A 12,974-nucleotide genomic window follows, 5' to 3' on the forward strand; every position below is an offset into this window, starting at 1 on the left:
TATTGTTTTCCTGTCCTAATGTCTCTATGCACAAAGAATTGAACTTAAGAGCATGAGCGGCTACAATCTCTTGATTAACTATTACTAAAAATCTACAATTAATATTTATAATATAATCTTTAAAAGATGACATTTAGCAAATTTGAAATTTGAATATCAACACTTGCAATTCCTTTCTTTATCTCCAAACCGTGACTTCTTCTATTAAAAAAATATTTACAATGTAACCGAGCATCTAAAAACTGAATACTAGTATTAAGCTTCCTAATATGATCAACTCTGAATGGCCAGAAGATGCTAAAGCCCGGTTGTCTGCTTAATGTCCCTTTAAGCTCTGTATTTAGCATGAGTTGCACAACAACGAGCTTCAAAGTTTGTCAGCTACACTGTTGGCACCACGTCATCTGAATTCTGTATCAGGAGGAGTTTGGCAGTATGAGGCACATATCCAGCACACTTAATATGGATATCCCTTTAAGCTTGATATTTAGGATGAGCCGCATAACAAAGAACTTTGAGGATCTCAATCATTTATCAGGAGTGTGGCAATGTCAGGCACATATCCAGCGCCCTTAATATGCATAATCAAATTGTCCAAAACTAAATATATGAAATTGGACTCATTATGAGTTCTATCCCTTGCAATAAAGACATTAGTTCCATTATTAACTTCAATCCAACTACACCCAGGTTCTTTAAGGACACCTTCTAAGTCCATTCTCTCCCTCACCCTCTTAACATCTGCCCACATTCCTTTAGATGCAAAAATATTTGAAAGTAAAGTATATGAACCACTATCCATTGGATCAATTGAAATTGCCCTTTCTGCTGCATATTTCCCTAATTCAACATTGCCAGCAATCCTACATGCACTAAGTAAGGTCCTCCATAACACTGCAGCTGGTTTTATTGGTATTGTCTCAATTAAGGCCTTTGCTTCATATAATTTACCAGCATGGCCCAACAGAGATACCACACAAGCATAATGTTCTATCCCAGGTTCAACTCCAAATGTAGGCATTGACTCAAAGTGATAGAGCCCAAGCTCTACAAACCCTGCATGCACACAGGCAGAGAGCAGACCAACAAATGTCACATAATTGGGTTTCATTCCTTCTTTCAGCATTCTTTCAAATATCTGAAGAGCGCCTTCAGCTTCTCCATGATGCGCATATGTTGAGATCATGGAATTCCAACACACCACGTCCCTCCAAATAGTGGTATTAAATGTTTTATGAGCATCTTCAAAGCTTCCGCATTTAGCATACATATCAATGATGGCATTTGTAAGAAAGGCATCAGAGTCCAAACCATGTTTTATCAACTGAGTGTGGAACTGTTGACCATGTTGGAGACTTACTAGATTACTCGAAGCAGTCATTAAGGCAGCAAAAGTGAATTCATTAGGTTTTTGTTTTGATAGTTGTAATTGTGAGAAGAGTTTCAGGGCCTCTTCATTTTCCAACTGTTGTGCATAGCCAAAAAACAATGCATTCCAAACAACAATATCTTTCTTGTTCATCTCCTCAAATATAAGTCTTGCATCTTTAACATATGAACATTTTGAATAAACATCTATCAGAGAACTTCCAACAAATAAGTCCAGAGATACCCCGAATTTGATGATAAGCGAATGAATCTGCTGGCTCAGTTCTATGGTAAATAATGCAGCCGATGCACCAAGAAGGCTAACAAAAGTTAAAAGGCTTGGTGGGAGTGACCTGAATCTCATGTTGTGGAAAAGGTCCAATGCTTCAGATAGCTTCTCCTGACTTGAGTATCCTTCAATCATCGCATTATATGAGACCACATTCTGATCACCCATAATGTCAAAAACTCTTCTTGCATCAATCAATGAACAGGATTTTGCATACATATCAATCAAACCATTTGTCACAAAATCATCAGACTCAAGATTGGCCTTGATGGCGTAAGCGTGCACTTGTCTCCCCTGATCCAGAGCCTCGAGTGAACCACATGATGTGAGAACACTAGTGCAAGCATAGCCATCTGGCTTCCAACCCAATCTGGTCATCTCAGAAAACAGATTCACAGCTTCCATGTCAAATGAATTTTGCATGTAGCCAGCAATCATTGTAGTCCAAGAAATAACGTTTCTAGCCACCATTTCATCAAAAAGCCTGCGTGCAGCTTTTACGTTACCACACTTACAATAAAAATCTATTAGCACATTAATGACAGAAACATCCATTTCTTCCCCCCTCCTCAAAACATGGCAATGAACCTGCTTTCCTCCTTGAACAAAGTCAAGCACTGAACATGCACTCAAAATACTAGACAGCACGTAACAATCCGGCACAACATCAGTTTCTCTCCTTTGTCTAAACAACTGCAGTGCCACCACACCCTTCCCACTCTTCACATACCCTGTAATCATGGTCGTCCAAGTCACCGCATTTTTCCCCTTTAAACCATCAAAAACCAACCTCGCTTCATCTATACACCCACTTTTCATGTAAAAATCAACCAATGAAGTCCCCACAAAAACATCTTGATCAAACCCACTCTTGAAAACAAAATCATGAATCTGAACTCCCATTTCACCTCCATCCCCCAACTGCATACAAGCTCGAATAACACTAGCCAAAATATACTCATTTGGACTCTTATTACAACTTCTTCGAAAACCCAAAAACAAAATCAACGCCTTTTCACTATACCCATGTCGGGTATACATAGAAACCATTGTGGACCAAGAAACCAAGTTTTTTTCAGGCATTTCATCGAACAGTTTACTCGCGTCACGTAAATTATCACATCTCGAGTAAAGATTTAAGAGAATGTTTGTAAGAAAAGTGTCAGATTCAAACCCAGACACAATAATTTGGGCCTGGATTCTTTTGTAATGTGCAGTGTGGTTGGCTTGGGAAGGTAGTTTTTGAAGGAGGTCAGCGAATTGGCGCCTTTTGAGCTGGGGATTTGTCGGGAAAAAATATGGGTCTTTTGGTAGAAGAAGAGCTAAGGCTAATGTGGAGAAACTAAAGGCTTGTTTATTTGTTGATTTTTGAATGTTTTTCAGATGAAGTTTTAACAGGTAGCTGTAATTGTTTCTCATTTTTTGGAGGGAGAACAGAGGCTTCATTCTTCTCTCTCTCGTTTTAACGGTCACATAATCTCCTGCCAATCACGTGACCGACCAATTGAAGTCGGAGCATAGTAGACGTTATGTAACGGCGGACGTATTGTTTTTATTCTTTGCTGTTATGCACGGTTAAGAATAAATGATACACCCCTATTAAATTTAAATAAAATTAAACTTTAATTCATTTATTGTTTACTTAAATTTGAATTTGAGTAATTTGATTCAAGTTAAAATATTTTAATATTTTATTCAAGTAATTTAAATTTTTAATTAAAAATCTATTATTTAATATATATATTAATTTAAAATATAATTAAATTTAAAATCAAATATAAAAATTAAATTTATTTTTTATTAAACGAATTTAATAGAACAATTTTAAATAATTTAATTTATATTTTGAATTAATTTAAATTTAAAAAATTAAATTAAATTTTAAATAATAAATTTTTAAATTTAATTCGAATTTAAACTTAAAATTTTGATTATAATAATTCAGTTCGACGTGATTAGATCTTATGTATAATATAAATGTGTTATCGGGCATTCACCCCAATCAAATTAAGTTGACCGAGAAAAAAGCCTCACCGTTAAATATCTGTTAATAAGTCTGTTAAGTCAATCATGTGACACGACTTTCCACGTGATGCTCATAATCCTTTGTTTCGTTGAACAGAAAATTAAAACGTGCTTTGGTTTTTTCAAAAAAAAAAATTATGAAATCAAAAGAATTGTAAGAAATTATTTACTAAGAAATTGCAAAAATCTTGATATTTCTAATAAAGAAAAAAAACCCAAAAAGAAAAATATCTTAAACAGTAGTAATTTTAGCTAAAAAATGAAAATTAAAAATAAAGCAAAATAATTAGAAAATAAATCGGTCGATAAGGCACTCAGATCGGAATAGAACCCAAAAGAACGATGCAAAAACTTGGCTGAATCCAACCAATTTCTCCACCGAGTCGATCTCGTGCCTCTCAACTCACCGGATCAAGTCAACAATTTATGTGATTCGGAAATAGAGTTAACGGCCACGGCTTCAACTTCACTCGATATATGATCCAAAAACCGGTGGACCATGCCCAATTTTTGTCAAAACCGTTTGTTGTTGGTGGGATGTCCAATTCCAAAATTAAAGAAGTTGGTTTGTATAGAAATTTCGATGAAAAGTTTATAAATATATTTAATTTTTATTTGTTTATTTTTATTTAGTAAGTTTAACAAATGATATTAAACATTATTTATTCATTCGTTTATTAAATAAATCGAACACGAATAGTTATCTGTTTATTCATTTATATTTATGAATAAATTCGTTTACGATTCGTTTAAAATTCATTCGTTTATAATAATACTAATAAAATTATTTTTTTATTTTTTATTTTAATCGTATTTTAAGATTCGTTTATATTTGTTTAAATTTGTTTATGTTTGTTTATTTAAATTTATTTAATTATGATTTATTTGTTATTCATAAACATATTCATTTATATATATTTGTAAATATGTTCATTTAATATTCACGAACGAACTCGTTTAATTTAATTGAACAAACATAAACCGTACAGAAACAATATATTATTTAAACAAATGAATATAAACGAACAAAATAATTTTTTTAACAAATACGAATCGAACATGAATATCTTTAAAAATAAATGAATAAATACGAACATATATCCATTCGTTTATATTCGATTCATTTATAGCCCTAAAGTTATTGTGAATTATGATTAAAATTAATGAACTTATGGAATTTACTTTAATATTTTTAGGGACGGATCTATAATGTGGGTAGGCAAATGTCCCACTGAGATCTTAATGTTCCTTATAATTTATTACAAAAGTCCCTATAAATTTTAAATTTTTTTATAATTTGCTCTAATTAAAAATATATATGATATTTTTATAAATGTTTGAAACAACAAAATTATAATTGTAATAAAAATTACTTATTTTATAAAAATAATAAGGTTTCATGTAAATTTAATAATTCATTTATTCATTTTATATAAAATATTAAAAATTTATATATTTATAACGTATTTTATACAAATTATGATTATGTGTCATAATTTGTGTCAATAAAAATATATAAAATATAATTTTTGTCAAAAATTTAAATCATATTATCTTCCTAATTTTTATTTGTATTATTTTTATATCGTATTACTGTATCATATTTAAAATTATTAGGTCTAGATATTTATATATATATATAAATAAAATAAATAATTTATTATTCAATGACCATCATTTTATTTAGAAAAAAGTAAAAGTAAAATAAAAAATAGTTTTCTTTCTACTCCACCTATAATTTTTCCTTTATAACTTTTTCCAAACTTATAAAAATTACAATAAATAGATAATAGAAGTAGAGAAATAACAATAAGACAAAGAAAAGCCAATAAATAAAATAAACAAATTAAGGAGTGGACATTTTTTTTCTTCCATCAATATATTCAAGTAAGTAATTTTTTTTTTTGTATTTTTTATCATTTATTTATGTGATAGAATATTTGTTTACTATTAATTTTTTTTAATATTAGTAAAATAGTTTGATTTATGACTTAATTTATGAGTTATCTATATTTATATTATAAGCGGATTAAGATTGAATAATATCATCATTTCTTAAGTTGATCAATGAAGTAATTTAATTTTTATGAAGTTGGTTTTTTTTTATATAAAATTATATTATTTAATTAAGTTTTAAAATACATAATAAAGTATGCATGTTGATTTTGTTTGCATAATTATATTTCAATATATCTTCTTCTTTTTTTTATGAATTATATAAACTAAATTATCTAATTTAATTAGTTGTGGAGAAATATCTTATTAAGAGAAAGTTAATTTTGAATATATCACCTGAAATGCATACAACATTTTACAAAACAAGTTTATGTTTAATTAGATTTAGATATTTTTATCAAATCCAAGGTTATGAAAATTTTTTTTGACCATTATTCCAATAAAAGAGATAATATTTGAAAATTTTATTTTTGTACTATGAAACCCATAAAAAAACAAATATCATGTGTTATTTTGCGTATAAATAAATAATTTTTGATACGTTTAAATTAATTTATATTTATATATTTGTATATTTAATATTATCTATATTAGTTGCTCTCACCGAATATAAATATTAAATCTGTCCCTGAATATGTTCATATGTAATTATAAATATTTAATATTTAAAATTTTAAAACAACAAATAAATGAAATAAATATTAAAATTTATATAATAAATTATTATTAGATATGTTAAATAGTCTACTTTAATGAATTACTTTTCTTTTTGAATGAAATTATAAAAAATTAAAATGACCATAATACAAAAAGCATTAAAAACTAATTAACATATTGTATTGATTGGTAGAGTCAATACATATCAATACAATCGATTTTAAGATCAATTATTTTCACAAAGGATTATCAAAATAGAAGTAGCCCATAACTCATGCATAAATTAAAGTACTATAATCGGTGCTCAAATTTTAAGTGCTTTTCTGAAATGAACGTTAAGTCAATGGTCTGATTTTTATGAATTTAATATTTTATTATAATAATTTATTTCAATAAATCTTATTATAGTAATTTATTCTGTAAATCAATGGTCTGCATGTCAATTTCATAAAATTTTTGATGTAAAATATTTACTACTGCAGAATATACTATTATTACTATTAAAAATGATAAAAAAACGTTATTTTTATAAAATAAAAATTTAAAATTAAAATTATTTGATGATAATTTGATATTGATTCTTGGCCACTAAAATACCAAAATCAATTTTTTAAACTCGTAACAACAAAAAATAAGCTGACAATAGTAAAATTTTTACACTTGAAATAAAAAATAATTAAAAAATAAAATATGACTCTCTCAATTGTAAAATTTTAAAAAATTACTGTACGAAAAACGACTTAACTTTTTATTCTCAAATATTGTATGATACTATAATGCATCGTGACGGAACACTTTTTAAATTTAAGTAGAGACGAGAAAAAAATTTAAAAAATCAAAAATCGATTTGAAAATATAGTATTTAATTTAATTTAGATTAAATTTTTATTTAATTTGAATTAAAATTTAATATTAAATATATATTAAATTAAAATTAAATTTTAAATCGAAAAATAACAATTTGAATTGAATCAAATTATTTATTTTTATTAATTTATATATTTTTTAAGTTTAAATAAAAATAATTATTTTATATATAAGTTTTTTTGAATATATTAAAATAATATATATAAATAAAATTTTAAAAATTATTAAATCATATAAAAATTTAAATTCAAATAAATTTTAAAAATTTATAATTTTATATATTATTAAAAAAAATCAAATCAAATAATCCTTATCACCCTAAATTTAAAGATATCATGCAATAAAAAAAGTACATTCCAAATTTAAATACGTGGCAAGAGGAGAGTCTATAACAACTAACCCCCCGAGTTTTGCACATGAATGAACCCCTCACCTTTCATCCTGACTTTCCGCCACTCGTTTCTTCGCTTATTTAGTAGTTGCTACCAACCCTCTCGCGTTGCCGCAGCTTGGTTGGTGGGACTGGGAATGCGCTGCCTCCACATCATCACTCCCACTCTATGTATTTTTGTAAACAAAAAAAAACTCCAAAATCTAATTTAAAAATGCATCCATGCCAGAAAAAAAAAAAAAAACAAATTGCATATAGAAAAATATGAATAAATATGCAAAAATAATAAAATAGCGCTTACCGCTTAACAGAGAGTGAGACAGCATTGCGCTTGACAATTTCTCTTTATTAATTTTTCTGAGGTGCGTTCATAAGTTTCCGTTGATATTTAATTTCTTAAATTTTATTAGCTTCATTAATTAATTAATTAATATGATTATTTTCAGCAGTGCCTGAATTTCTCTTGAATTAGATCCGAGCTTTTTAGCTTTTTTTTTTTTTTTATGCAGTGAAAGGAAAACTGATTTGATTGAATCAACAGCGGTTGGAGGTTGAGAATGGAGGCAGGAGTTGCATGCAAGTTAAAGTATCCGACATGGACTGAGTCGGAAAGGTTTGGTAGAAAACCACCCAGTTCTTTGCGGTTCGCTTGGAGATTAAGGGAAGACCAGAAGGTTCGGGTGGTTGTTTCGGCTCACTTTCCGGTTCAGACATCATCTAATCGCCATAGATCGCTTTCTTTCGAGGTTTCCTGCTCTTCTTATAACAACTTTCCAGGTACTTAAATGGAAAATTAAAATAAATTATTATACTATTTTTTATGATGTCATAACTTCATTAATCATATTTTTAACGCTAATTCAGTTATTATAGTCTTTTTTTTTTTCTTCTAAATTTGTTTCGAAAATTTTGAGATTTAGGATTTTTTTTTCCGTGTTTGTATATGCAGATTTTTAATTCATATCCAATATTTAATCAGAAACCTTCAAACAAAACAATGGATCATTTCTATGTCTTCGATAAATGTTTCGCCAAATAAAAGTCAATTTCTAACATAGCTGCTCGGTGGGTATGTGTGTGTCTATATATATATATATATATGTATAAATATTTCACTACTGTCATCTTGATCAAACAAGAAATGAAAATAGAGAGGGAAAAATAATTGTTGTTCTTTTCCTTATTGATCAGATAGAAAAATCAGAGGAAAGAAAATTTGAATACCTGAGCAATGACACTGTAAATTTAACATTGAGCTGAGCAGATAGTACAATTTATTGTCCTTTGTTTTTCTTGGTAGTTGAGGCGGTAAGTACTTGAATTTAAATTATTGAAACTTGTTATTTTCCTTCTTGATCCGATAGAAAAATCAGAGGAAAGAAAATTTGAATACCTGAGCAATAACACTGTAAAATTACTGTTGAGCTGAGCAGACAGTACAATTTAGTGTCTTTTTTTATTCTTGATATTGAGGCGATAATGAATCGAAATTAATTATTGAAATTAAGAGTCAGCCAATAAATCACGTAGTTGTTACCAACAAATCACGTGGTTGTTAGCACAATCTATTGTCTTTGACATACAGATTGGGACGCAAGTTTTTGCTAAATGTGTTTCCCAATTTGTTATTCTTCCACTGATAGAACTATTTATAACAATTGAGGCATAGATACAAGGTCATGTAATAATTGATGTAAGGGGTTGTCAATAAGCTGCTACATTTATATATACCTTTTGTATCAGGTTTTCCCTGCTCTCTTGGAAAATAAAATACCAATTATTAAAAAAAAAAAAAAGACTACGTAAATTTACAACTTGTCCACTTTTTTTTTTTTTTTTTTCATTTTCACTCTCATAATCTGCCTGATTTGGAAAAATTTGTGAGCCCAGATAGAAAATGTTCTTTTTCACCTATTATCTTTTCTTTCACTTCATCTCCTCTGAAGTTCGATCAGGGTGCAATTTGTTTCTCCTTTTCTGCTAATCTCCTTTCATTTTCTCACCTTTCTGCGAAGTATTACTTTTTAATCTGCTGTTATCTTTCATGCCATTGTGACATACAATGGATGAAACTGGCACTGGTATGTTGATTCGCTAATATAATCACAATGCATTTGTTTTTGCTTTTCTGTCAGTCTCCTTTCATTTTCTTGGTTTTTTGCTAAGTAGTTTTACTTAATCCCTATGTTGATCTTGAGATTTGATCCAAAAGGAGAGCAGTACAACTCAAAACTAGGTGGCTAAATTGTTGTTCAGAAATTGAAAAGTTTATTATGTATGATGGACAGCTACAATGTTTAATTTTAAAATATTATTTTTGTAGCTTCAACATTGGAAACTGGAAGCTTTCGTGCGCCTTATGATGAAGCTTTAAAGTTAGAGGTATGAAATACTTTTCTGTAATGTTTATAAATTTTTGGCTCCTAAAGTATGTTATGGCGATTAGATGCCCCTTTTTTCCCTTGTCTTTTATTTCTTCAATTTAGTGTTTTGGCATCTGTTTATGTTAACTATTTTTTAGTTAAGATCTCAAACTCTGAAACCAGAAGCTCCCTTGTTGTGCATCTGATATTGTTCTGCCAATGTATCTTACTTGACGTGAATAAAATTTGCAGAATAAGTCACAAGAGATTGAGCCTTATTTAAATGGGCACAGTATATATCTTGTTGGTCAGTTTCTTTTGTCCAAGTCCTTTAATTTTATGTAGTCACTTACTTGCTTACTTTGGTAGCTAAACTTTATGAATGTGAATGTGCAGGGTTGATGGGCTCTGGAAAAACAACAGTGGGAAAAATTCTGTCTCATGTACTCAGTTATTCATTTTATGACAGGTTTGTACTGTGATTGTTTATCAGTTGTGAGTAAACGTTCATTCTCCAATAAGATACTGGCAGAAGTGGCCCTTCGTAGTTTGTAGTGTGGAATTAATTGTCTTGGTCTCAAGTAGGGTATGGGACTATGCATCAATTGAATAATTTAGGGGCAATGGTATGTTCACATTAGACGCTTCCAAGGGATTTGGTCTACTTTTGATACATAAATTATCTAGGTTGAATATTGCAGAAGTAGTATTCTGTCCGGGATGTCTACCGATTTCCAATGTATTGCTAAACAGGCCTTTTAATTTTTTGTCTCAAGAATATCTTTATTCTACAATTTCAGTGATGCATTGATTGAGGAGGAGGTAAATGGAATGTCTGTAGCTGAAATGTTTAATCTTCACGGGGAGAGTTTCTTCAGAAAAAAGGAGGTTAGTCAGAAAACTCCCTTTCTGTATGCGCACATGCAGAGTAAGATGACTGCTTATATGTGCTATGGTTGAAGATTGTAAACTACTACTGATCTCACTAAAGGAGGATGTCTGCTGCAGGTCACATGCTGGATCAAATAATATGAGTTTCCATACTAAAGAAGACCTAATTAAATTTTTTCTTAACATGTCAAAAGTATGAAATTAGCTTATTATGTCATCAGGAACCTTTCTATTCTGCCATTATTTATAGAAAATTATTGCAGACATGGAAAATAGACCAACATTTGAAGTTGGTTTTGGCTAACTTAACCATGTGAGTTTCACCACTATAAAGGGGAGCCAAGTCAAGCCAGATGAGAAATTTCCGAAAGATGTATGCATTAGACACTTCACTATACTGATTTTACTCTCTAGTGTCACTTATTCTAAAGCCATTGCTTATAACTACTTTGTGTGCCAACTCCATCATCATGTCTGTTTGTTATGAGATAGTTGATATTTTTACCAGAATCTGTTTTCATTTTAATATATCACACATTTTTCCAACTGAATGGAAGTTTTATATTCTTCTTCCTGTCTTCAAGACTGAAATATTGCGGAGGCTCTCTTCAAAGAAACAACTTGTTGTTTCTACTGGCGGAGGTGCAGTTGTACAAGATGAGAACTGGTACACAGGAATTTAATTAATTTAGATTCTTCTCTCTCCATGGGTTTTATTTTCTGTTGTGTCAGCTATAAAGGTCTGAAAGTCTTCTGTTTGTTTATCAGGGACTATATGCAGAAGAAGGGGATTAGTGTCTGGTTAGATGTACCTTTGGAAGCCTTGGCACAGAGAATTGCTGCAGTAGGTACCCATTCTCGCCCCCTTTTGCATTATGAACCTGGCGATCCATATACAAAGGTAGTCAGTTGCGTATTATATTTCCTTTTCTTACTTAGACTTGGTATTATCTCATCTAGTGAGTTTTTGATATTCTGAGCCTTTTACAGGCTTTGAAGCGTCTGTCTTATCTTCTGGAACAGAGGGGTAAAAATTATGCTAAAGCAAATGCCAGGGTTTCCTTGGAAGGTATGTATAGTTGAACCTGTCTCACACTTTTACGAGTTATGTCACTTTTGGACAAGATCTTGTGAAACCTCTCTGAGAACTGACTGTTTGAAGTGCATTGGTGCTCATTGATGCCATGATCTTTCTTTCTTTACCTTCTTTTTCCATCCTATAATTCCCATGTATCTTCATTTGACATGGGATGTTTGTACTCATGTTGCTTCAGATGATTTTGCCTTTAAACAAGTGTTCCAATTTTTCAGAAATTGCAGGCAAACTAGGTTGTGGAGATGTGTCAGATCTTACTCCAACAGAGATTGCAATTGAGGTCTCTTTTTCTTTCTCTCTCTCCTATGTTTTTTTTTTCCTGTTATCTAATTAAGATGTTGGCTAAATGGTACTACAATCATGATAGGCATTGGAACAAATTGAAGGGTACCTAAGGAAGGAAGGTGGCATGACCATTGTAGGATTATAGTTTTGACAAAGCTCTAAATATGTTACTTGAATTTCATGTTAGTTGTAGCATAGCATGTCAAATGTTCCTCGTTCTTTTCGGTGACCACTGTACCTTGTAGTGTATTTGTTTACACAAATAAGTTGTGAAATTCCCCACGTATTGTGCTATTGACATGATGCTGATTCACGATACGTAGTTTCATTGAGGCAGACATTCTAACTACATTTTGCATACTTAGTTACCAAACGCTGTAAAAACTGGGCTCCGAGAAAAACGTTGACCAGCGATTGTCCGTTGAACTTTAGCTAATGGACATGCTGGAAAACCATTTTTCTCCCCTGCCGTCTGATTTTCATGGATGGTATGTGCACATAGCCTCCAGCTTCTCTAATACTTTGTTTGATATGAGAGAAAAACAAAAATTGATATTATGATAGACTTTTCCATTAGCATCATATAATATGGTCAATTACACTGAAGGACACAAGGCCTCGAGAACTAAAAAAAAGCCACCGAGGCTTTGGTTTAGTGTCGAAAGCGAAGTTTTAGAAGTATGAGATTTTAGATTTTAAAGTTTATTGTGTGTCGATTTTGATTCAATTTTATGTTGAATTTATTTAATTATGTTTTTGATTTGTTAATTAATTTAATTGATTATT

General features: G+C 30.3%; 2 protein-coding genes across 3 annotated transcripts; one reads left to right on the forward strand and one right to left on the reverse strand.

The window, feature by feature from the left end:
* Positions 1–2: 2 nt before the first annotated feature.
* LOC111293127 (Tetratricopeptide repeat (TPR)-like superfamily protein) lies at positions 3–3,249 on the reverse strand. Its single transcript, XM_022885882.2, has one exon. The coding sequence runs from the start codon at positions 3,101–3,103 to the stop codon at positions 524–526; it is 2,580 nt and encodes an 859-aa protein (XP_022741617.2). The 5' UTR covers positions 3,104–3,249; the 3' UTR covers positions 3–523.
* A 4,443-nt stretch (positions 3,250–7,692) lies between these two features.
* Positions 7,693–12,746, forward strand: LOC111293095 (shikimate kinase 1, chloroplastic-like). 2 transcript variants are annotated; one of them, XM_022885823.2, is made up of 11 exons: positions 7,693–7,915; positions 8,095–8,330; positions 9,877–9,935; positions 10,169–10,223; positions 10,313–10,385; positions 10,717–10,804; positions 11,392–11,474; positions 11,576–11,708; positions 11,798–11,876; positions 12,119–12,183; positions 12,271–12,746. In XM_022885823.2, exons 2-11 carry the CDS (start codon positions 8,111–8,113, stop codon positions 12,331–12,333), a joined length of 918 nt encoding a protein of 305 aa, XP_022741558.1. In that variant the 5' UTR covers positions 7,693–7,915; positions 8,095–8,110; the 3' UTR covers positions 12,334–12,746. The 2 variants fall into 2 exon arrangements, with proteins under 2 accessions (XP_022741558.1, XP_022741557.1); XM_022885822.2 differs by having other exon boundaries at positions 7,696–7,915; positions 8,063–8,330; positions 12,271–12,523.
* The last annotated feature ends 228 nt before the right edge of the window (positions 12,747–12,974 follow it).

Source organism: Durio zibethinus, chromosome 10 (assembly GCF_047325235.1).
Source record: "Durio zibethinus cultivar Kanyao isolate XHJ-2024 chromosome 10, ASM4732523v1, whole genome shotgun sequence".
NCBI lineage: Eukaryota > Viridiplantae > Streptophyta > Magnoliopsida > Malvales > Malvaceae > Durio > Durio zibethinus.

What these genes read in the sequence shown, in the direction of transcription:
- LOC111293127 (XM_022885882.2), bottom strand. Translation starts at nt 3,103, where the DNA reads ATGAAGCCTCTGTTCTCCCTCCAAAAAATGAGAAACAATTACAGCTAC.
- LOC111293095 (XM_022885823.2), top strand. Translation starts at nt 8,111, where the DNA reads ATGGAGGCAGGAGTTGCATGCAAGTTAAAGTATCCGACATGGACTGAG. An exon ending in ATGAAGCTTTAAAGTTAGAG is followed by an intron (nt 9,936 to 10,168) that starts GTATGAAATACT and finishes TAAAATTTGCAG; the next exon opens with AATAAGTCACAAGAGATTGA. An exon ending in CAACAGAGATTGCAATTGAG is followed by an intron (nt 12,184 to 12,270) that starts GTCTCTTTTTCT and finishes CAATCATGATAG; the next exon opens with GCATTGGAACAAATTGAAGG.